We start from the raw sequence: 26,758 nt of genomic DNA, 5'->3' as shown, positions 1-26,758 counted from the left end.
ATTGTTGTATGTGTATTGTGTAAGTCCTGCCTGTTCTCTAAGTATGTAGAAAATTCTTGAAAGTAAAAGTCAACAATGTATGTTTTACGAAACCTATTTTATTTGTTTGTTTTTGAATTTTGCGCAAAGCTACACGGGGGTTATCCGCGCTAGCCATCCATAATCTAGCATTGTAAGATTAGAGAGAAGACAGTTTGCCATCACCACCCACCGTCAGCTCTTGGGCTACTCTTTTACCAACGAATAGTGGAATTGTCTATCATATTATAACACATCCACGGCTGAAAGGGCGACCATGTTTGGTGTGACTGGAAACGAGTAGAGCGCCCTCATCTCCTGGCCATGCCGTACACTTTTTGAAAGCACTGTCGTATCTTCGAATATTGTTGTACCAACTTAACTTTCTAAAACTTCGCCTAATGATTATGAATCGATACTCGAAGTGAATGTTTAAGAATATTGTTAGTCATCTACAATCAGTATGCTATAAGCATCGGAAGCTATAATTATTAATTGGAAACTGAAGATATTTTACCAGTAACATTTATAGATTTTGAACATTACAGACATTAGTGAATTAACTTCAGGCGTTAGTATTTCTACAGGATATTAAATATTTTGGTCGGGAATAAAAAGACTCACATATGAATAATAGAACTACCTAACATTTCCATCAAGTGAAGTGTGTATGTGTATCATCATTAAAGTAATTTGCGCCTCGTGAACCGTCGATGAGATATTCAATTCCAGACCAGATAGAAGACTCAGTATTATTTATAAGTTTGTTTATAAATCATTATTTATAATAAGTGTTACTTTAAATTGTACTTTGTTGTTTGTATATTAAAATATATTTGTGTTAAGAAAGAAAAGTGTGTGTTATCTTATAGCAAAACCACATCGGCTTATCTGCTGAGCCAACTGAGTGGAATCGAACCCCTGAGTTTAGCGTTATTAATCCGTAGAGTTACTGCCGTACTAGCAAGGGGCAGAAAAGGGTGAATAAATCTTGTTGACAAATATTCTAAATTTGATACATATCATTCAATTAACTTCTAAATTAAAATTAAAATTTTCGGCTATTTGAAATCTTAAGATGTAACGTACGTAAATTAATAAATCGGAGACTCGCCCGAGGTAAATTAAAATACGTAACATGATAAATTAGGGGATCGTGTCCAAAAGCTGAATCAGAAAGAAAATTAAATTGAAATTCAAATCATAATTCAATTTATATTTATTTGGGCCAACAAGATTTTATCATATCTGATGATCAAAATTTTCTTAAATCACCCTTCCTTGAATAACTAGAAAAGTATAACAAAACTGAATTATTTGAAACTGTCAACATTTTAGAATTAGAGATTAAAAATCAGTGAGAAAATATGATCCATAAAACTGTTGTTGAAATGTTAGTCAATGATAATTTGTTGTCTGAGGAAGCATTGGAGGGATATTCTAATATCTTCACTAGCCAGTCTGAGATGAGTGATTAAGATAAGTTAGAAGTTCAGTTAAAATTGAAAAACATCTAGCTTAAAAAAGATTGTATCAAAGCCGAAAAAGAGAAAGAGCAAGCTCAAATCGAAGTTAAAAATAAATTAGGCTGAAAGAAATGAAAAATAGATTCATCTCCAGTCGACCAAGTCAAAATGAGAACTTTGAACTTAATCGATATATTAAAACACCACAATTTGATGAAAATGACTTTGATAAATAGTTCCAATTTTTAAAAGTTGCTCAAATCATGGAATGGCCCATCGAAAAGTGGTCATTATTATTAGAAAGCGTTTTAACTGATAAAGGACAAGAAACTTATGTAACTCTCTCTTTTTAAGATTGTACGGATCATGATGAGATTAAAGTAATTATTATCAAAGCGTACAACTTTATACCGAAGGCTTATCGTCAAAGGTTTCGAGGTTATCGCAAGAAAGATAATCATACTTAAGTAATTCGCCCACGAACAAAAGTTTATTCTGATCAATGGGGTAACTCTAGGCATTTTGGCAACAGTTTCGAAAAATTAAGACAATTAGGTGTAACTGAGAAATTTAAACACTCTATAAGTGACACCCTCAAAACTTCTTTGGATGAAAAGAAAGTTGAAACATTATATGAAGCAGTTGCTCTCTCCGATGATTACACTTTAAAATATAAAACCACTTTTCATAAAAGGAAATTATCGCTAACTCAACAAAGTCTTATAGCTGTTCATCAACTGAAGTTGAATATCCTTCTAAAACTCCAGCTTCTCTAGTTCGACAGCTTCAGACAGTTAGGATTAAACTTTATTGAAGCCATGAAAGCCTGATAATGTTATGTTTCATTGTTGGAGCTTAGAAAAACAAAATGAGGCATCAAACAAACAAAGAATAATGTTTTGTTGAGGAAAATCCAGACGTGTTTCCCTCGTGCGCTGTGACTCGAATTCAGAGAAAGAAATTAAGCCAAAAAGAAATGATAGGTACGTGCTTAGAGCATGACATTATATATTTGTCTCAGACATTTTTAGGATCCGACAGAAATATTGTAAATAATTGTCCTACTAACTATTCATGAGTGACTGACAATGGTAAACGTGTGGGATCTGATCCAGGTGGGGAAGTTTCTTTTGCTAGAAGAAAACTGATCGATGAGGAAAAAAATGATCGCAGATTTCTTCATTAGTTAAATATGTACTCCAAGAAGATGAAATGGAAAAATTCCAATAGTTACTTTTCAAAAATGATGTGTTCATGAGAAAATGGAGATCACCAAATGTGCCAGCTTCTAAGAAATGGGCTGTAGTTTATCACATCGTTGTTACAAAAGTATATAATTCTGAAATATTGAAAGTTGCGTATAAACTTTCCGTACGAAATTATTTAGACGTCAACAACACGTGACAAAATTATGAGACATTTCTTTGGGCCAAATATTTGGCAAGATGTTTCTCAGTTTTGTAAAACTTGTCATACTTGTCAACTGGTCGGAGAACCTAGTCAGAAGAATCCTCGTTGTTCCGTTGTTACCTATTCCAGCTCTCGAAGAACCCTTCAGTTATGTGATTATTCACTGCTTTTGGCCTTTACCAAAAACTCGATCGGAAAACCATTATGTGTTGACTATCATGTGCACATTTACTCGTAACATTTCAGCTAGCCGAAACATTATCTAAGGCTTTGATTAATTTCTTTCCTTTTCTTGGCTTACCCAAAGAAATTCAGTCTGATCAGGGATAGAATTTTATGTCTAGGTTGTTTATCAGCTCGGTGCTAAACAGAATAAATTGTGCATACCATCCCTATTCGCAAGGTGCTCTGGAAAGATTTCATCCTACCTTGGAAAAAGTATTGCAGATTTATTTTTTTCATAATGAGAAGTATTGATATGAAGAAGTTATTTTATTATTTGTTGTTGTTTGTGAGTCAATTCAGGAGTCGTTAGAGCATACCCGTCCAAGTTGTTATTTGGCCTTTCATTGCGTAGTCTTTTGAAGTTTCTGAAGGAACAATGTTTGGAAAATGACCCAAAAGATATGCAATTACTACGTTTTCAAGTTGCGGACCAGACTGTTAGGTGCTTTTGCATCGGCTCGAGACAATATGAAGCCATCCCAAGCGAGAATGAAAACGTTTGTGACTAAAAGGCAGAAGAGAGTAAATTTCATCCTGATGACGTAGCCTTAGTATTGTTACCCACTATGGGACATTCACTCAAAGCTAAGTACCATGGTCTCTATGAGGTTGTTCGAAAAGTCAATGACACATTATTTTGCAAAAATACCTAATCATCGCAAGGCTGTCCATCTGTGTTTTATCAATATGTTGAAGCCTTATCACATATGAGAAGCAGTGTTCTTTGGATACTGATGTCAATGTCTTTGACTCAGATATACGTAAGTTTGAGAACATTAGAAATGAATGCAGCATCATACTGAGTAATTCTGATATCTGTCCAATCTTGATTCCAAAATCAATCACTCACCTTCTGAAGAGAAAGTAAACTTGCTAGTTTATTGAAGTACAAGTGTATATTTCTGGACGTTCCTAATTAAACTATCATTAGTATTCACGATTCAGATGTAGATGTTATTTCTACTGTGAAACAGCATCCCTATTGTGTGAATCCAACCAAGGCTGATAAAATGCGTAAATAAAAAATCTTATATGCTGGGAAATGGCCTTGTAGAATCCAGCAAAAATGATTGGTTTTTAACTTGTGTATTGATTCCTAAATCTGATGGTTCAATTAGATTCTGTACAAACTTTCGCAAAGTAAATGCTTTGACATTGAGAAATTACTATTTCATTCTCAGAATGGAGGAATGTATCGATGAAATTGGAAAAGCCAGATACATCACAAAATATGACATGCTGAAGGGATACTTGGGTGTTCCTCTAAGTCGCAGAGGAAAAGAAATTTCAGTTTTTGTTTCTACTGATGGATTACATCAGTACAATGTAATACCGTTTGGGGTGAAAAATTCTCAGGCAACTTTTCAATGAATAAATCAATGTCTCAACAATCTGTCAAATGTTGGAATTAACAGTAGCACCTGGGAAATACACTTATACGGATTTTGTGGTGTTTTTGAAAGGCTTAAGAAAGCCAACCTCATTTTAAATTTGACAAAAAATGACTTTTGCAAAGCCAAAGTTGTTTACTTAAGTCATGTAGTAGGCTCATTCAAGTTTCTTCATTTCAAGCCAAAGTAAGAAACGTTTGACAAGATAATTGGGAAGTTCTAGTTATTACAGGAAGTTTTGTAAAACTTTTGCTAACATCATTGTGTCATTAACAAACTTATTTAAGAAAAATCAAAAGTTCAAGTGGACTGAAACATGCCAATCTGCTTTTGAAAAGGTAAAATATTTTTTGTGCACTTACCCTGTATTGATGGCACCTGACTTTGATAAAGTTTTCGCATTAGCTGTTGATGCCAACGATTGTGGTGCTGGTGACATTCTATTACATTCAGACGACAGAGGTACTGAACACCCCGTTTGTTATTTTTCTAAAAGTTTAACTGTCACCAACACCAAGAGAACTATTCAACTATCAAAAAAGAAACATTGATTTTAGTCTTAGCTTTAGAACATTTGAATGTTTATGTGTCTACATCTCAACAATCTCATTTACATTAATCACAGTCCAAATGAACCAAATGAAGGGCAAAACAGAAAGCTGTTAAATTGGAATTAAAACATTACAAGAGTATGGTTTCAAAATAATCAATGTCAAAGGGGTTGATAACATTTGTCCTGATGCACTTTCACGTGCTAAGTAATTTTATGTTCAATGAGGAATTTAGATTGATTAGATTATGTACTCTTGTGATTTTTCAAATTGTATTTTCAAGGTGTACATTCGCATAAAGTAGTGCCAAGTTCTTAAATGACCTTATTTTTAACTAAAAATAATTACTATTAATTTCAGTGAAATTTTCTTGTTCTAAATACTTTTCACCTTATTATTTACACAAATTCATTTTGCAAAATAAAAATTATAATTTATCTATTAACGTGTACTAAATGTAATATGGAATATGTGGGCCAAACTTCAACCTCATTGCATATTCGTATAAATTTGCATAGGTCTCAAGTTAAAAACAATTAAATGAATTCTATAGAATTAAAACATTTCAGGATTTATTCTTTTACCTCTTCTAATATAAGTATACTAAAAATAGTTAATGAAGACACCAATGGACTTCAAAAAAAAATTTTACATTTTGAAACTAAGAGAGAAAGGGCAGCTCAAACCTTCATGTTAGGTATTTAATTCCAGTCATAAATATTCAATGACTTCCAGATTTCTAAAATTATTCATCAATCTAGCTGCCATTCCTCTAGTCTTACACTGCTAAATTAGGGACGGCTAGCAGAGACAGCCCTCGAGTAGCTTTGTGCGAAAAACAAACAAAAACACAATCAAAATCACTGGTCACGTTTTCCTCATTTACATAAAGTCAAATGTGTTGTAGTGTAAAATGCTTCCTCTGAATCAGGGCAAAGCAGATGTTTATTACACATTTTTATGCCTGAGAAAATACCACGCAAGTGGGCCAAGATAACTCATTTGTAGTTTTGGGTTTAAACTACATAAAAAAAAAACTTGTATATTTCAAATTATATAAGAGTTATAATATCATTGAATGTGAACAACTTAAATAAAAAATGAAATTGTAAAGAAAGAAAAAATACTGTCTCGACAAAGGGTAGTTAGTTACATAAAGCGTTTTTATTGAAACAAAAGAAAGAACAGTTTGGTTATTTGAATTTTCGTTACCAGTTGCTTCAGAGTTTGGCCTAAAACAAAAAGATGGAAAAAATGTTTAACAAACATGGTAAATTAACCAGTAAAGACCGATAAATAAAATATTTCCGCATATTAAAATAGCTTTAGGAGAAAAATATCGGACTCTTTAAGAAGAACAAGTCACTTTTGTTAAAGTACTTCTTCGCAGTAAACAATCCTAATTTGTAGAGAATTTTATAGAAATATTCTTGGGCTGACATATCATTGTGAATTTAATTTCTCTTTTATTCGCTTCCTTTAACTATTAACTTGTTAAAATTACTTACTATATTTACAAAATATACAATAGCTATCAAAGTGTCAGTGAAACAGAAATGTTACTTTACATTATTCAACTGTTATAAATCTAAAGGAGTCATTCTTTACCTCCAGATGAATTGCTAGGACTGGATCTTCCCACTTATTGTCTATAAAAATGTGGCTGTATCCTAATTCTCCAACTTCAATAATACGCCCAGTACAAGTGTCGTCTTTCTTCTTTCCAGATATAACGTCACAGTATCTTCCAGCTTCTAGGCCAGTTTGCAAACTTTTATTAAGTGAGAAATTCTCGTTATTGATGGCGATAAAGCCCCGATTTCCTCGACTGAAAGCGATTTGATTTCCACCATTATCCCACCAGTTTCCTATTTGAGTGGCTCCTGCCACGTTCCTGAACTTTACCATATTGTAAATTTGACGCCATCTATTCATAAAACCCAAAGGATTAGAAATTTAACACAAACATATAACTTATATAAAAAACACGCCATTTCCTAATATTTCATTGCTAATCTTCACCTGGGAACTCGCCACGTGAGATGCACACTCACCTTTATCAAAACCCAAATTTTATTATTGTAAGTCCGTAGACATTCCGTTGTGCTACCAGAAAGGTCTCTAATTTTGTATAATGTAATACTGGCTACAAAAAACGGTTTTTCACGACTCCATGGCTCAGTGGCATGTTTGTAAGCTTATAATATTAAAACGAAAATTTGATACCAGAAGTGGGCAGAGCAAGATAGCCTGTTATGTTGCTTTGTATTAAATAGCAAACGAACAAACCTTATTTCTTTTAATAGAAAAAATTCTTGGTTTTGTCTCAAAGCGAGGTCGATATTTATTGATCGCTTAGGGGTTTTAAAAATTATCTTAGGATATTTACATATTTTTATTCGCTTTCAATTTTACCGATTTAATTTTCATTGTCGATGATTGTCATTAATAATCTTGAGTGTATCAAAAGAGAAATAAATACACGAACACAAAGATATCTGCAAGTAAATACTTTGTAACTTATTTGAATAACAAAAATGAATTAAATATCTAAAAAACTTTAAATTTTACCTTACATCATTATCATTCTGGATATTATAAAAAATAAAATTACAAAAATCAACTCATTAATACACTCGGTAGAAGTATCGGTATTTATATATATTTTCACTGCAAGTTTATTTTTAAGACCTGTTCCAGGTAGTTTTAAATACCTATGTTCACAAACCCATCCATTTCCACATGTAAGATCAGAATTTCTAATCACATGTAGCGTATTGTAATCGTCGTCGTGGGGTGGACCAATCCAATCATTTTTATCTTTGCCAAATTCAATATGGCGTGGCCAACTGTAACTGCTCATAATTCGAGGAAATCCATAAGGCCATGCTAACATGAAGGCAGTTGCCATCTTGTACATCCGAGACTCAAAGTGGGTCAAGATGACGTCAAGCCCACCAGCTCCATGACCTCTCTGGTTGTCGTGGTTGTCAACAAACACGAGGGCGTCGTACTCGTGAACGAACCCCCATCCTTGACCAAAACTTCTCAAATACTGCATTTGTTCACCTCCATTTTTCCGTATTACATTCCCTGAAACAGGAAAACTGATTATTATGCATCATGTAAATTAAATATGTTACCGAAAGAAGTGACAGTAGGTTGTAAATTATATAGAAATTTTAAGCAATAAATACCAATTGTTAACAGAATCAGTTGACGAAAATCTTGATAACTTAACTCATCAGTTTGTAATATTATATATCACACTATAAGTATATTGATCAGAAGAGAATGGCTTTTTTGCCAAAATAGTATATCTATTACCATAGGTAATAAAAAAAACTCTTGAGATAACTATAACAAAGTTAAACTTTCTGTTTGCCCAGTATATTTTCCAAATATGCGAAAAACTTATTTTCTTTGTATTACATTCTGCTTATGAAGCAATCTAATGCTATTTAAAAGAAAAGTAGTAATAGTATTCATGTGAAAAAAGAATGAGAAAAACAGTCCGTTCATTAATAGAAGAGAAGTTTTCTTATAAACACAAAGACAAGTTCTTGGAAGATCCGAAGATATTGATACTTAATTTCTAATCCTGACGACAAAAAGATAAAGCCAGGCATGACCAAGTGGTTAAGGCGTTCGACTCGTAATTCGAGGGTCGCGTATTCGAATCCCCATTACACCATATATGCTCGCTCTTTCAGCCATGGGGGCGTTATAACGTGATGGTCAATTCCACTTTTCGTTGGTAAAAGAATAGCCCAGGAGTTGGCGGTGGGTGGTGATGACTAGCTGCCTTCCCTCTAGCCTTACACTGCTAAATTAGGGATGGCTAACGCAGATAGCCCTCGTATAAATTTGCGCGAAATTAAAACAAACAAAAAAACAAAAGAAAAGATAATACTAGAAGGAAAAATATCTTTGGACGTTGAAGGACATAACTGTCACAAATTTAGTTCGTTTTTCATACAATAACAAGTATTCAATTTAATCAAATTTTAAATAGTTAAGTTATATATTTATTCCATATGTAATGGGTCATATAAAAATATTTTACTTCTTTTTGTTGTAAAACTGAAACTACACGGTCGAGTTAACAAATTTTATTGCCCATTTTCCGTTATTTAGAAAAATTCTATTAGATTTCGTTATGTTGGTTTTGGAATTATTTGAGATATCAGTAAGAGACCATTAGCATAACTTTACGGTTTGTTTATTTCTTTTGAAACAAACTCACATTGGGCTATCTATTTGCTGCGTCCATCGCAGGAAATCGAACCCCGAGTTTTAGCGTTGTAAATCAGTAAACCTATCATTGCCCATCGCAGAACAACTCGAGGGATAGCCTGGTAATATGATTTTGCTAAAGGCTGTTGGCTGTGTTAATACTTATTACAGTTAAATACAGTTGTATATGGTATTGAGTTTTACTATGAATATTTAAATAATAATTTTCGCACATTTGTAAAATTTATTTATTTTTGTTATGTCTATTGAAGTCCGACTAAACATTCTGAGCTGATCGAACATCATAAGTTGTTATTTAGATTTTAGCCGAACTAATACACAACAGACGGTTTAAATTATTATCATTATTACTGATTTTAGTTTTTCTGAATATGTTTTTTATGGTATCAAGTAATTGTAGCATCTTTGTTACAATGAACTAACGTCCTTAAGCCCTAAATGTGAGTTGGAACAGTCACGGTTAAATCTGTTTTGATCAGAAGTCCCTAATAATTAATCCTTCTCTTTGTTATGTTTGTTTGTTTGTTTTCTTATACAATATATTGTGCTAAGCAGAAACAAACTAATATCAACCAGTTAAGTTTTATAATTCATACAAACAGAGAAACTGAAGGAAACTGTATATTCCATTGATTATATGTCTTTTTTTTTTCAATCAAACAAGACTCACACATGGACATTGGAAATAAACCACGGTAAAAATAAAACTCAATTGAAATAAATTCCCTTTACAGATCTCTACCATCTGCTAACCACAGAGACGATGTATTGGAAAGATGAAAAGTAGGTAGTTTGTGTACAAGTAAGAAACGAGCGTCATTTAACTTACGTAAAGTAATCGTTATTGAACAACTTATTAATGCTAGACACTAAGATACAGTGACACCATTGTGTATTACAGCATCTATAAGAAATGATAACAGGGCATAATTAATTGAACATAAACTCCAAAAATTTAGCTACACATGTTAATTCAAAGATCTTAAAACACTTATGGTCAGAAAAAGGGATATATGACACAATAACATAAAGGAGGAGTTATGTCTTAAGGTTTATACCATTTAAATAGTTTCTCAGAGAATCAATTACATGAAGAGTAAAATGTTTTTCTTAACTTATAGGTATTCCAGTATTTGATTAAAGTTATTAATATTGAGGAAAACTGTAACGACTTAAACTTTTCTGTTTCACCAAATGCAGAAGCTCCAGGTATGGCAAAAACCACAATTATTTTCTTATTGCTCCAAATGTGTTGGCTTATAAAATGTGTTGCATATATAAAGTTACTTATAACATTACAATTTCTACAATTAAAATTTCGAGAGCAAAAAACATTTACCAACGACTAAGGGGAAGATAAGTCTTAACAGTTATTCATCATCATTACTAAGAACGATATAAATTGTAAAATGAGGCAACTAACTTTTACAACATTACTAAGAACGATATAAATTGTAAAATGAGGCAACTAACTTTTAGCCTTGAATTCAAAATATTATTTGTCAAGTATGTGGTATAATTGAAGTTCATCTAAAGAATACAAATCCCAGAACATTCTGTAAATGTACGAGCATTATAAAATCTCACATTTTTTTTACAAACCTCCAAGACGCTCACTTAATAAACAGACTTTTGTTAAAATGGAGATATGTAAGATCAATTTTAAAATTGTCACGATTCTTTAGAAAATAGAATTTAATTCCGAAATAACAGTTATAATTAAAATACAGGGTGTTCGGAAAGTCATTGTGCAGTTTTGTAATTAGCGATAACAGCATTCATTCAGTATATTTCAGGCCACCAACTGATAACAGTGTTTAGAAACAAAATAAAAAGGATACACCCCTATATTGATGCCAACGGGGGTCACTTTCAACATTGTTTATAATTGTCATTCATATTTATCTCCTGTATTCTATACTGAAATATGTCTGTTAATAAATATATAAGTACACAGTGACTTTTCGAACACCCTGTATCAAATAATATTATGTGTGTTAATAGGTTATAAGTTCTATAGGTTTTACTAAACAGATTGTTTTTGTTTTTGCGTGAAACTATAGCATTGTTCATTATCCTGCTCATGTCACGTAATCTTTGTACTTTCATAGATTCTTTAAAATATTAATAAAAAATTACATCAATTATGGTGAAAATGAAACACGTTATATCTATTTTCAAAATATTAATGAAGTAAAATACTTTCGAACAACAATATTAAAAAAAATTATAAAATAATATTTCCTAATTTAAATACTTTCCTCCAAGGCAGCCAATGCTATAAAATGATTCTTTATGGCTTTTATCAATATTTGTTAATGAATCAGATAGGCTTTAAATAGGTAAATAAACATCTAATTACTTATGAATTATAGATTTGAACATACTTTTATTTAGGTAAATGAACAAAAAAAGTAATTAATTCCTACAAAATTTATCATTTATTTATCTACATATATCGCTACTATACGAGGGCTGTTCAAAAAATTACGCGGACTGTTTGAATTGCGCGGCTCCAGTTGGTTCCAGGGGAATCCGCTTGGTGTTGCTAGGTTTGCACAGATCAGCTGATTACGACGCCATTTCCCGATTGCAGATATCTTCATTTGTGTATTAGCTACGCGGTTTTAAGTGAAGTGCGATTTTTTCGTTTAGCGGATTTCAGAATGAATGACCTGAAAGAGCAACGATTTGCTGTGAAACTTTGTGTTAAACTTGGAAAATCTGCAACTGAAACTTTTGCAATGCTTAACACGGCTTACGGTGATGTTGCTATAAAGCGTACGGCATGTTTCAAGTGGCATGAACGTTTTAAAGATGGTCGACAGTCCATTGAAGATGATGAGCGTCCTGGACGTCCTTCCACGTCAACTGACGACCCACACGTCGACAAAATCAACACCTTGGTGCGGAAAAATCGACGTCTGACTGTCAGGGAGCTTGCTGAAGAGTGTGGGATATCAGTTGGATCTTGTTACGAGATTTTGACCGAAAAATTGAAGATGCACCGCGTTGCTGCGAAATTCAGCCATCAGAACTCGTGAGTTTTTGGCCAAACACTCGATCACTGTTCTTCCCCACCCCCCTACTCACCTGACCTTGCTCCTTGCGATTTTTTCTTGTTTCCCAAACTCAAAAGACCCTTGAAAGGAAGAAGATTTGAGACGATTCCCAAGATTAAGGCAAATGCGACGAAGGAGCTGGAGGACATTACAAAAAAAGCGTACCAGGACTGTTTCAACAAGTGGAAACACCGTTGGGATAAGTGTGTGCGTTGGGGAGGAGAGTACTTTGAAGGGATCCCAGACCTGTAACTTCTAAATAAAGTACATTTTGTTTTATGACGTCAGTCCGCGTATTTTTTGAACAGCCCTCGCACCAGTAGGAGCTCAACAACTAAGTTTCTTAAATGGTTTGACTTAGATCTCAGCGAAATAAGTTTCTAAAAAATACACATTGTCTATACGAAGAAAAAGGTAATTCCATTATATTGATCTTCATATTTAAAAATGTTTTTATATTAACTAATTTATGAACTATTTTAACCTAAAATGTTCATTATAGTAAAGGTGGCACTGTTAAATTTAGTTAAGAATTAAAATTACCATAATTATTTAATTCAGGAAACATTAACTATTCTCACCAGTTGACTAAATAATTAATTAATAACTAACAGAAACAAAATCCCAATGCACTTTATAAAATCGGTTACATGTTCTTGTGTAAAATTAAGGTACGATGAGATTCAAGTGGAACGAGAGAATAGTTATTTAAATTATTTCATGTTAATCATTTAAATCCACCGAATAAAACGTCAATAAAAAAGTCTCAATCCCCATTGATATTTAATATAAAGTCGCAAACCAGCTCTAAAATATAATTTAATTACAAATACAACAAATGTATTAATAAAATGATTTTGTTATGGAAATTTAACACAAGTGATTAAGATCAATGATTAAAATTCACGAAAATCAGATTAAAATTGTATGCTAGTTTACATTTTTAAAAGGTAAAACATATTTATTACTCTTTAACAGTTAAGTTAAAATATCTTTAATATTATCTTTCAAAACTAGAAAATGAACCGACTTTTCAAAAACTTTTTATGTATGTGAAAAATTATTTGAAGATGAATCCAATAGTAAACTGTTCAATTGAATAGTTATGAAAGCTCTACTACACATTTCCACAAAGTTATTTTTGTATGACAGAAGTAAAAGCTACAGAGGAATGCGTACGTTATATTAAAACACCTTTGAATATATCAGGTCATCTCATAAGCAATGTCTGAAAATTTAATACAGAAAGTGCATCATCATTAATGTCTTTCTAGAAGGCCTTAATTACTAAAATATGTAGAGAAACGCGTATAAAATGTCTAGATAAATAAAAGAGACTAACCCAACTGCACTTTTTCTGATCATTAATCAAATAAACCTTAATGAAGACGGATGTGTTTGAGGAGCACATTAGGCATATAATGCTTAATAAGTTTTAAAAAGACAATAGTGTAGCGGAAACAACACAAAACATTCAAGGTGTTGATGGTGCGGAGTCTCTCAATGAAAGAAAATATCGAAGGTGGTTTCGGAAGTTCAGATCAGGTCACTCCAGCTTAAGTGATACGCCACGTTAAGGTCGTTCTATTGAGTTTAATGATGACTTGTTATTGGTTGCATTTGATGAAGATTGTATGTAACAGTTAAATAACTAGCACAGAAGCTTAATTAAACCCATTGAATACTTAACCGTCACCAGCAATAGCCTGGAAGAGTGTCAAAACTTGAAAAATGTGTCCACCATGATTTGACAGAAGCCAACCTTAGAGCAAGAGTGGGCTTTTGCACTTTTCTGCACTATAATGAATGTAGCTCTTTTTTTTTTTTGGACAGGTTAGTAACTGGAGATGAAAAATGGATATTTACAAAAATGTTAAGCGTCGCAGACAATAGTTTAGTGCAGGTAAACTGGCTAAAGCACAGACCAAAATGGAACTCCACACTAGGAAAATCTTGTTGAGCGTTTGGTGGGATATTGTTGGTGTGATCCACTTTGAGTTGCTGTCACTCAATTTAACGATTACATCAGACTTCTATTGTCAACAGTTAGAGCGCTTGAATGTTGCATTGAAAGAAAAGAGGTCTGCTTTTAACAAATATAAAGGTGTTATGGATAATGCACGGCCCCATACAGCAAGGATCACATCTGTAAAGATTGAAGAGCTAGACTGGAAAAAACTTCTGTATCATCCTTATTCTCTAGACCTTTCCCCATCCGAATGTAATCTACTCCGAGGTTTGCAGAACTATCTTGATTAAAAAGAGCTTGGAACACATGAAGATGTCAAAACTACCCTCTTTACATTATCTTCCTCCAAACCCCAAGAATTTTATAGAAGTGACATTCAGAAGCTTGTGAATCGTTGGCAAGAAGTAATTAATAATAATGGAACATACATTATTGTTTAAATAACATTAAAAGTGTTTGAAATCCTTTCTTTTCTTCTGAACCTAAAATTGGACATTACTTATGGGACGACCTGATACAAATCAACAAGAGCTTTGCCAACGACACCTGATGAACAGTGTCATTTTGGCATACTCTGGCTTTCGTGATAAGTGTGGTGCCACCGAAAATTCATCGCTTTTGAAAAGATAGTTATATCTCTTATACTTAATAACAATGAAAACAAAGGAATATGCGACAGCTCGAGGGTCCAGGACCACCAGTAAATATACCTAAAGCTAGTTGTATCCTAACTATAGTAAAAGTGTGAAGTCTTAATAGATGAGAATTAACGGACACGAACACCAGTGGAAAAGTGTCCAGGTGTTCCAAAAAACAGTACGCAGTCTACGTGTGTGTGTGTGTGTGTGAAAAACTAACAGTTTGCTTCTACGACATATTCTGAAAAGAAATACCAAGTATCGGAAACTTTATGAAAGAAAGCTATCTGGTAAAAGTGGCAGTACACGATGAGGTTAGACAAACATGTGTACCTTGGTATATGTAACATGTCTCGTGTCTTTTTCTACCATTCAATAAGTGAAAAAAATTGAGAAGTTGTAAACTGTGTGTGTGTATGTTTTTCTTACAGCAAAGCCCACCGAGGGGAATTGAACCCCTGATTGTAGCGGTGTAAATCTGTAGACTTACCGCTGTACTAGCAGGGAGCAAGTTGTAAACTGCACATCGCGAAAAATTTAAGGAGATCAATGATACTGAACAAGGGGTATAAAAGTGAATTCTGCTTATTATCAGGCTTAGGTTCATAGAAAAATATGAACGTTTTTACAAACACTAGGCCAAAAGAATATGTATTCACCAAAATAAAATATCTAATTATACCTCTAGTTTAGCATTACATGCTTCAAAAAGCCCAACTCACGGTTTTTGCTCTCATGTTTTTGTTCCTTTTTATTCCAGTGAGTAACATTTGTACGTAAAATGACAAATTACAAAGAAAAAATTTATTATGTGGTATAGCTTGTATGATAGACTAATTATCACTTCACAACACTTCTTGAACACTGTTGGGTGTTCCTTATAGATTTTTGGCTGCTGATCACGAAAAATCACATCCAAATTTGCCCATCTCGTACCATTTCATCGAAATCTACAGTTTTGTCATGTTCACCAGGACATTGCTACAATGGAGAAACGATATCATTGCAACTGGAATCCGTCAATGCCTACTGACTATTGTTGGACACTGCAACCTGATGCACCGGACATTAAATACAAACGAAAATCAGGAGCAAAACACTTTTAATTATGTTGAACTTAATAGCGTATTAGAAACATAAACGCAATTATATACGTTTTTGCCGCTAAACAGTTAGCTGTTTATTTCTCAGAGTTCCTACGTGATGAAGCAAAACCAAAACTATATTTGTGCATACCCACCAGGTACCTGTCACAATCAGCAAAAACTTTTTAAAAAATTGCTGTGCAGTGTTATATGGCCTCCATGTTCGCAAGACATCACTTTACTAGAATTTGTTTTTTGGAAGTATGTTAGGAACATCGTGTATCGCACTCACTTAGCAGCTAAGGACGAAGATACCGAATGTCATCGCCACTGTAGCTGGTCTTAGACATGCTACAATAAACATGGATTGAAATCGAATAGCGTTTATAAGTACTGGGAGCCAGTAACGATACACACATAGAAGAATAATGGCATGTCAGTAAACGTTGTTTGGGTTGGGCTACAATATATTGAAAAACTGTATTTATCTACTTATTAAATTTTATAACAGGGAAATTTTTTACCACTCTGTATTTGAGTTAAGTTTATTGTAAAGCAGAAATGAAATTAGAACAAAACATTTTATAAGCTATGTGTAAAGCTACTTAATGAAATGCTTTACTAGCTATGTAATAAAATAAAATTATCAGCTCAACCGTGAACAACCTAAATAAGTAATTTTGGATAGCTTTTGTTATTACCAACATCTACAAACACTTTTCTGAAGGATTTCTTTTATCGATTTTTCGATTAAAGGATGTTACCTTAGCAATGATTTTTTAAAATACACCGTTGTGGAAAAATTCCTTATTCGTTATCATAACAATAAAAACCTTGTAATTATATCCTTACCAAGCTTGTAGCCGTATCTAAACTCTGTCACTCGACCTAAGTGAATATATTCTCGCACACCGATTGCTTGGCCTCCAAGATCAATTACCTCCATGAAAATAAACGGCCTAGTTCCAGGTTCGAACCATTTCGCTGAAAGATCGTGAAGGTTTTCAAATAATGCTTTTAAATCCTCAGGCCACATGTGTTTAGCAGCGTCGACTCTGAATCCAGCGACACCAATATCAATTAAGTAGTTTAAATACTGGATGATTTTTTCTCGAACGTAATCTTTACCGAGATCCAAGTCATTAAGACCACTTAACCTACAGTTTCGTACCTATAAATAAATAATCTTTATTTGAACATTTATTAAGCCGTAGCAGTAAACAAAAAACTTAAAGGATTTGGAAAATACAGGTGTCAAAAACTAATTCCGATATTGACTCAATGGAAAATGAATTCCTAGGAATGAAACATCCAAAGGAAGAACTTTCTAAGATCATACAGGAAATTATTACTTAGTTTATGTCAGTCACTCAAAAAATATTTCATGATATTAAAAGCATTTAAAATAATTTCAATTTGTTGTCAAGCGCAAAGCTACAGAATGAGCCATCTGTTATGTACTTATTGCGGGTATCAAACCTGAAATTTAGGGTTCTAAGTCATTAGACTTATTGGGGAGCCGAATAGGTAGGGCAGGTAACTAATAGTTAGGAATAAAAATGCATACCACTGCACAGAAGTATTATGTGTGTGTGTGTGTTTATTTAGCAAAGCCACTTCCGGCTATCTGCTGACTTCACCGAGGTAAATCGAACCCATGATTTTAGCGTTGTAAATCCGTATTCTTACCGCTAAGAATTCGATTCGTAATCCGAGGGTCGCGGGTTCGAATTCCTATCGCACCAAACATGCTCGCCCTTTCAGCCGTGGAGGCGTTATAAGTTACAATCAATCCCACTATTCGTTAGTAAAAGAGTAGCCAAAGAGTGGGCAGTGGGTGGTGATGACTAGCTGCCTTCCCTCTAGTCTTACACTGCTAAATTAGGGACGGCTAGCTCAGATAGCCCTCGAGTAGCTTTGTGTGAAATTCAAAAATAAACAAACTAAAATATTATACTACACAAATGTAAATATGTATTAAGTATAGACTTCAGATTTTGTTTAGTTGCACTGACATTAAAAAATGAAACAAAAACATTTTACTGAATTGACTTTAAAGAGCAGAATAAACTGATGTGCTCAAACATACAGAAGTTAATATGCTTAGCAAATGAAAATCTTTATATTCCTTACCTGATAGGCATCATTGTAGTTCTCGATATTTCCACTAGGCGTCCCACACTTCTCATTAGTATTGAAGTCCCAATGACTATAAGGAACGCCATCATACTTAAGAGCAACAGGGTCGAAGTAGCTTCCTCCAGTTCCATGACCAGCGCCAATATTTCCAGTCATATGATTGATCACTGCATCAACGTAAATCCTGAGAAAAAACAGGAAACAATTATATACGTATCTACATACAAGTTCTCTGATGTACATTATAGTATATTACTGTTATATTTGCTATTTTATTTGATCTAGCTTTCCAACTAACGTAGTGCAGCATAAAGTTTGCAGTGAAGAACAAATAAGCAAAATATATATTATATAACTTCAAATTAATCGAAAAAATACATATTTGACTCATTATACTCACAGATAAAAAAAAGACGTGCTAAGTGGAAAACTGACAGTTTACTTATGGTTGATCTTTTAATCATATGTCTTCTTAATAAGTACATAATATTTTTGAATTTATCATAACTTCTTTTACAACAGTAATATAATTTACAAAATAAAAAGTATACTTGAACATTTCCACAAAATTACCTTATAATTATAGTGAAATTTTTTACATAATATATACAGGCAGTTGAATAACAACATTGGAAAATAGATGATTAACAAAAAATTACCTTTGGTGATTTTGAATTTTTTTTCTTTTTGATTAAGCTGTTTTTGTGCATGAAATGCAATGTTATCACACTCTCCTGTTTCTTAGAAGTGAAATGTTGATTGTATCCTTTTTAAAGATCCATGTTGAGTCAGAGTTGTGTTATCGAATTCACAAAATTAATATCCGTGGTTTGATTCCCCGCGGCTTGTGAGCGCATATTGCACATTATGCAGCTTTGCGCCAAAACGAACAATACAACAAATACCACCCTTTAATATATAACTGAATACCAAATATCTTAAAAGTATTTTACTATACAATCAAAAATCGTTCATTTCCAGTTCAGTGGTAAATATGTGGGGTTGCGCCCTATGATGGGCCAGCGGTAAGTGTCTTGTCTTGCAACGCCAAAATCCCTTTTGTTTGATTTTCCCAGCTGTTGAGAGAGTGGGAACAACCCATTCTGTAGCTTTGTCTTGAAGCAATTTACCGAGCTAGAGTTCATAAGGTACAATGTTTATCGTTTAACACCATCTGTTATTTCAACAACGGGTGCACTATAAAGCTGTTAGTGAATCTCGTTATTGGATTGAAATAATTTTAATAATTCCAATTGAAATAATTGGATTTCATAATTAGTGATAACCATAACTGAAAACATAAATTAAGCGACACAAGTCTCGAATAAATTATTATTAAAAATTGCTGCTAGTATGTTCACACAAACAAATTGATGTTGCCAGAAAGAAATCTAGCTGAAGATTTCGCCATCCCTTATTTCCTTGCACAGTGAGTAATGTAACAACAAGCAATACCAACTACAGAACGATAGTCATAATTCAATGTGTATACCCATTTTATTCAACGTTAAAATGATTCCACATTAAAAATACATTAATACCTCTTCCCAATAAAGTATTTGCTATTGATCCAACGTGTATGTAAGAAAGTGTTTGCTATCCATCTCACATTTATTTTTAACTTCTAAAACATAATCTATAAAGTTCATAACACGTTTTATTAATGTCATATCTATTTGTTAATTATTCTGATGATATTACTTTGTACCATATATGACAGCTTATTTTAGTATTGTACTTCAGAAAACCTACATGTCATATTCCTTCTGTAATATATTCATTATAGAGAATTTCCTTCAGTCGTAATGATTCACATACGGTGTTCCCACTTTGATTTATTTTGTGGAAAATTTACGGGAAACAAAAGTAGCGACTTTCAAATTGGAAAATCAAAAACCAAGAACAAATATAGTTGTCTATAAAAACAAGTAAAGTCACAAAGCTGATAAAAAGTCGTACACTATTAGGGCAGCTAAAACAAACGGAATTAAAAAAATGTGCCCTCATATTAGATTTTTTTATTTACATTTTCGGTCAAAAATACTAAAAGAATATAACCCGTGTATATTGTCATCCAGTTTATAATTACCGTACAAATGTGTGGTAATCGAAGTAGTTATTTCTAAATTACAGACATAATGCGCCATCTTTATTGTAATATCCTTGAATATTTTTTAAATATAATTTCAAGAAACGATTGGTTTGTTTTGAATTTCGCGCAAAGCTACTTGAGAGTTATCTGCTTTAGCCATCCCTAATTTAGTAGTGTAAGCCAAGAGGGAAGGCAGCTGGTCATCACCACCCATCGCCAATTCTTGGGTTACTCTTTTACCAACGAATAGTTGGATTGACTGTCACATTATAACGTCCCCATGGCTGAAAGGGTGAGCATGTTTGGTGTGAGAGGGAATTGAAGCCACGACCCTCGGATAACGAATCGAGTGCCTTAACCACCTAACAATGCCCAGCCATTCAAGAAACGATTACTTTAAAATAAAATGTTTTTTTTCTGTTTTAAAAGAATGCATTAGCCTTCGAATTTCCAAGTTCTCTTTAACACAAGTGAAGCGTAAATTTTTGTACTGAAGGTACAAAAACGATTGGTTATCGGTGAACCAATTAGACTAGTGATCATAAAACATCACAGGAAGTGCTAATGCAACAAGTAAGAAAGTACTTTGAGTTGTGTTTGTGTAATGCGTAAGATTTAATAATCCTACCTGACACCAACATCGTTACATCGTCGCACCATATCTCGAAACTCATTTTCTCCACCACTTCGAGTGAAATTCAGTTTATAGCTTACTGGTTGGTAACGCTCGAACCACGGGCGTTTGACCTCAAGCTTCCAGTCTGGAGCCCATACAATTCCGTTTTCATTTGGCGGAGACACCTGAAAATAATAAATATTTGATCCTAAAATTGAAACCACAGTATCTTTGTTAATTAGTATAATTACAATATTTAATTAGTACTTCATAGTAGTAACATTTATGTTAATATACCAAATAACCCTCACAGCGCTTCGTACATATGGTCATTATTGGCTCATTGTCGATTTTATTTATATATTAAATGAATCGCATATTGAGTATATTATTTGAAAACCTTATGTGTGCGCCGTTTACTTCATGATGTCCAGTGTTGGATAAAAAGACCAAATGAATTTTGAGGTAATTTCTGTTAAGTTTTCTTACTCTGTATTTAAGTGATCTAAGAATATTTTTCTATGTGCGAGTCTTATACAATTTCCAGATTGGGAGTAATAATGCCTATGAGTAGAATCTATGAAATCAATGTTTACACATTCATAAATGCTATAACTATATATATAGTCAAATAAGGGATCCACTGGGAATTCAATATTTGTAACTAGTAGTTGATTAATTGTCTACAATGATGTTACTAGAAATACGTTTTACACATTACTTTAAGAGAGCTAGTAATTTTACTTCATACTTACATACATGCGTAAAAAAATTTATAAAACTGAGCGTACTAAATGTATTGATATTAAGTCATTTATATGCGTTCGAAATATTGCAAAATTTATGCAAATTAACTGTTGTTGTTTATTTCCTTTTAATTCTAACTATAATTTTCGGTTTAAAGTGTAAGACAGTTTGAAGAATTATAAAAAATAAATAAATTTGTTAATATAAGAATAGCCTAAAGAAATAGTAAAGGTATTTCAAACATAAATTTAGGTCGTGTGGAACTATACTCTTACGCTTTTAAGTATACTAATATAATAGATTAGGTAAATCCTTATTCTATTTAAGTATAGTAATATAATTGGTTATATAGAAACGTTTTCTAATGTATATATAAAAGTATTTTAATGTTAAAGAATTTAAGTATTATTATTACATTTTGATCTTAATAAATAGCTTTTAAAACTCAAAGGATTAGAAAACCAGCTCGTAACTGATAAATCACAAGAGAAGACATTTTAACTTACAAGTAAAAGACACTTACCCACAATAGGATGTTCGAAGCATAAACTACAAGGCACTTTTTCCCAGTGTGTGTGTGTGTGTTTTTCTTATAGCAAAACCACATCGAGCTATCTGCTCAGCCCACCGAGGGGAATCGAACCCCTGATTTTAGCGTGGTAAATCCGGAGACATACCGCTGTACTAGCGGGGGGCACCTTTTCCCCATACAGAGTGTTTATGGTTCAGCAACATAAAGAACATTTAAACAGCTAAAAGGCCTGGTATAGCCAAGTCATTAAGGTACTAGTATCGTAATCTGTGGGTGACAGGTTGAAATCCCCGTCGCCCCAAACATGCTTGCCCTTTTCAGCCATGTGGGCGTTATAATGTGACGGTAAATACCACTATTTGTTGGTTAAAGAGTAGCCTAAGAGTTGGCGGTGAGTGGAGAAGACTAACTTCCTTCCCTTTAGTCTTACACTGCTAAATTAGAGAAGGCTAGCGCAGACTGCTCTCGTGTAGCTTTGCACGAAATTAAAAAAAAAAAAACTAGCTGAAATAAGTTGTATTTTTAACTGTGGTCATTGGTAAGTAGTTGAGCCTTTATCAGTGCTATGAAAATAAAATTTATAGTTTTGTCATGATGACGAGAAAACATGAAGATTATATCAAAAAAATCAGTTAAACAAAAGTACGAAACTCTATAACCCAGATACTTTGGAAGACAGGTCTTTCTTCATTAGGAAGAAACTGTTTACCTCAATGAAGAAACGTCCGGCTATCGAAAACATTTGGGTTAGAGGTTTTCGTATTATTGTCACGGCCCCTGGTAGTACAGCGGTAAGTCTATAAATTTGCAACACTAAAATTTGATTTCCCTCGGTGGGCTCAGCAGATGACGTGGCATTACTATAAGAAAACACACACACAAATTTTTCTAATTAATAATCATATGGAACTCTCAGATTCACAAGTTTACTAATTTTATTTCCAATAAACAGTAGACAAAGAGTAACAACAGATTCACCAGAGAATGTTTTATAGACCCAAGTTTAAATTATCTTAACCTTGCTTAAGCTTAAAGCAATATATCAGAGTGTACATGTGTTGAATAAGTTTTTTGTTAGTTTAATTTCGAACAAAGATACTTGAAGGCTATCTAGTCGTCTTTTGTTTTTAAGTAGTGAACTAGAAATAAAGTAGCTAGTTAACAGAACCAGCCGCAAATCCTGATGTACATTTGAACAATTAATAGTGAGATCTTAGATTGTAATATTTGCATTGTTGAAAGGTTGAACATTTTTGGGAATGAATTTCAATCCACAGACCTCCATATTGAAAGTCGCGCTATCTAATCATTGGGGCCCACCAAGCCCGCAAGGAAACAAAACTTAAGATTTTTTTATGAATCAAAATCAATTGTCAAGAAAAAAAAGCTAAAATATAACACTTGTATGAAGTTTAGCATGTTTCAAAATTACACACAAAGACGTTTAATGGAAGGAATATTGTATTTTTCCCTTATATTACATGTATGAGGGTTTGGTTTGTTTTGAATTTCGCGCAAAGCTACACGAGGACAATCTGTGCTTGCCGTCCCTAAGTTAGCAGTGTAAGACTAGAAGGAAGGCAGCTACTCATCACCACCCACCGCCAACTCTTGGGCTACTCTTTTACCAAAGAATAGTGGGATTCACCGTCACATTATAATGCTCCCACGGCTGAAAAGGTGAACATGTTTGGTGTGAAGGGGATTCGAACCCGCGACCCTCGGATTATGAGTCGAACGCCTGGCCATGCCGGGCCCATATATAAGGAAGTGTTCGTGACAGATATGCACCCATAAATAATAATTTAAATTTTAATGTGTACTTTGTTGTTCTTTGTTTTTTTGATAGGCTTCAATCTTCCCTGACACGTTAACTGACTGAACTATTTATCTTTATTATGTGACCAAGTTATAAGTGGTGAAGGTTGTTTATGGTACAGGTGGCTGACTTCATTTTCAGATAATTATATCATGTCGAAGAACATCTGTTCTTATCGGTAAAGCTTCATGTTTACATCCTGTTCAGATAAAACGTTTTTATATCATCTTCTTGCTCTCTTAATTGCTGTGCTTGCTACTACGTTGGTTACTAAAACTGGACATCATACAGACCAATTTGATGTCTTAGTTTTTCTCTTAAAGCTTACTCGTCAAAACAATCAGTCAATGGTTCACAATCAGTATGAGTTATTATACAACTAACCAAATTTATGTTGACTAATAGTTGGCTTAGTTTGGCCCCTTTTATGTCTTCCTTTGACCCGCTTTTTGGAACATAACACAACTTTGTTATAGCACTTTTCTAGTGACAATTTTTGTCTCATGTTGTGCTCTACTGTTCTTAAGTTTCCCAACTTTCTATTATTCTTCATGAGCTTATAATTGAAACTTTTTTCATTGAATATATTTACACCTACGAGTTAGTTTTAGAACCGGATATCCGACGTTATTAGATGTAATAAAAGTTTTGCCTGTCACAATTATACATAAAGTCAAAACAGATCATTTTTGTAAAGCAAGGAACTGATACATAAACGCAGTTAAATTTAATTAGTATCTGGTTTCCTATTAGTGTTAGTGATTTCTCTAACATAACAGTATTACATATTTCAAGCCTTTGTTATTTTCAAATGGAATTTACAGTGATTTTCGTTTCTTGTTAACAGTTTCAAAACGTTCTCAAAAATATCTTTGTGAGAAACATAACTCGAATTTTGTGACTTGTAATGGAATTCGTTATTTGTTATTTTTCTATAAGTCCCAGACTGCGGAAATATTACAAATAATAACTGTGTGTATTATATACACAGACACACACATGCTTTTTGACTATGGTTTATTTATACGCACCTTTCTTTTGGTTAGTTTTTGACACAAGACTGTTTTCACTACAAAAGTCATGATTTACTTTATATAACGAAAAGTCTTCCGAATTGTGTTTTATTATAAAATTTGAGTTTACATAAAAAATATATACGTATGTATAATAAATTGTTAACTATGGTAATCCTATTTTGATGCATTTTTATTGTAATGTTTCAAATGTGTGATTAGAAATACGCATGAAATTGCCCGAGTCAGATTTTGACTAAATATTACACTTGATCCAGAAACCGTTATTTTAGAAGTAAAGTAATAACTATTTCTTCCAATGAAATTACACTCTCGATTTAACCAGCAACAAATCACTGGATATTTACTAACTAACTTGTTTGACTGTTTGTTTGTTTTTTTTTTATTTCACATAAAGCTACACGAGAGCTATCTGCGCTAGCCGTCCCTAATTTAGCAATGTGAAGGCAGCTAGTCACCACCACTCAGATGAGGAGTCCAGTGCCTTAACTATCTGGTCATTGCCGGCCCCGACTAACCGACAACACAAAATTTAATACATGCGACATAAGTATTTGAATAAACGTAGAATGTGTTAAACTTGCCCAATGTTTATATTAATAAACAATTTTCTCTACGCATATTAACTGGATATTTTTAGCTTAATCACGAGATTTGGTTTATTACCAACTTAAAAAAGAAAAATCTTAAAAATTTACCTTTAAGAAAGCTATTTAAGAGTATCTCTTTTATTATTTAATTCGATAAGAATCGTATCATAAGCACTATTGTTTCTTGTTGTTGTTTTTACATTTCAGGCATGTTTGTAACATAATAACAGAGTTGTGGTTGTTCTAAAAGTTGTTTTACTAAAAAAAAACATTTTTTTTACATAAAATGAATTTCGCTCATAAATCAAATATGTCCATTTAAATTAAACGTTTAAATAATTGAACACGTGATTAACTTAACTCATATATTTCTACATCACCAGTAGTATTGTGTTTAAGCACAGTCTTCTTCTGCATTTTATATCATACCTGAACCCCTCCGTACCCGTATGGGCCTAAAAACACTTCGCATTCTTCAGCTATGTCTGCCCACCTCCATTCAAATAAATGGACGATACTTGACCGACCATCTGCTGTTTTGGGGTCATGGTAGTTTGCGCTAACTAGTGATGCTAATAGAATAACACTGATTGCAGTTTCTGCTCTAACCATATTCTCAAAGACTCACAAGGACAAAACCATAAACTTACTTAAAGATAGGTGTGGCAGTATCCGCATTATGTACTTCAAACCGATAGGTGGAGCCACTACTTTGTTAAATTTAATGAACATGTTGTAGTAAGATAAGGCTCCGTTTTTCTCGCAAATGTTTATTGCAATATTATTTTCATAAATTACTACTTAAGAGAGCTATCATTTTTATTGAAATAGGATTTTAAAAGCTCATGTTATTAAATACATAAATGAGAAAGCATACGAATGTAATTAGATGAAGCTCAAACCGCAACAATGTTTCTTACGTTATTTTTATTTTGTTTGTTTTTCTCTGCTCAGAAGAATGGAAATACTTTAATGGTTTTCATTATGTCTGATAACAGAATCACACAATCCACAGTAAAGTGGTTATGAATCTCAATTAAACAATATTTATCATGTTGATCTTCAATAATGTTATAGCAGCCCAACCTCCTTCCCCAAGCTTGCAATACACATAGGT

The 26,758-nt window shown here is 33.2% G+C and overlaps 1 protein-coding gene across 1 annotated transcript; it reads right to left on the bottom strand.

Annotated features, from left to right (window-relative positions):
* Nucleotides 1–6,206: 6,206 nt before the first annotated feature.
* Nucleotides 6,207–26,310, bottom strand: LOC143223082 (pancreatic alpha-amylase 2a5-like). Its single transcript, XM_076450509.1, has 7 exons — nucleotides 26,071–26,310; nucleotides 20,932–21,104; nucleotides 18,206–18,395; nucleotides 16,925–17,243; nucleotides 7,776–8,154; nucleotides 6,670–6,988; nucleotides 6,207–6,293 (listed from the first exon to the last, which is right to left on the bottom strand). The coding sequence occupies exons 1-7, from the start codon at nucleotides 26,251–26,253 to the stop codon at nucleotides 6,282–6,284; spliced, it is 1,575 nt and encodes a 524-aa protein (XP_076306624.1). The 5' UTR covers nucleotides 26,254–26,310; the 3' UTR covers nucleotides 6,207–6,281.
* Between the last annotated feature and the right edge of the window lie 448 nt (nucleotides 26,311–26,758).

Source organism: Tachypleus tridentatus, chromosome 8 (assembly GCF_004210375.1).
Source record: "Tachypleus tridentatus isolate NWPU-2018 chromosome 8, ASM421037v1, whole genome shotgun sequence".
Taxonomy (NCBI): Eukaryota; Metazoa; Arthropoda; class Merostomata; order Xiphosura; family Limulidae; genus Tachypleus; species Tachypleus tridentatus.
This window is presented reverse-complemented; position numbering and strand designations above follow the sequence as displayed.

Coding starts and splice junctions, on each gene's coding strand:
- LOC143223082 (XM_076450509.1), bottom strand. CDS start 26,253: ATGGTTAGAGCAGAAACTGCAATCAGTGTTATTCTATTAGCATCACTA. Junction 17,244..18,205: donor ACTACAATGATGCCTATCAG/GTAAGGAATATA, acceptor ATTTATTTATAG/GTACGAAACTGTAGGTTAAG. Junction 8,155..16,924: donor TAGATACGGCTACAAGCTTG/GTAAGGATATAA, acceptor TTCCTGTTTCAG/GGAATGTAATACGGAAAAAT.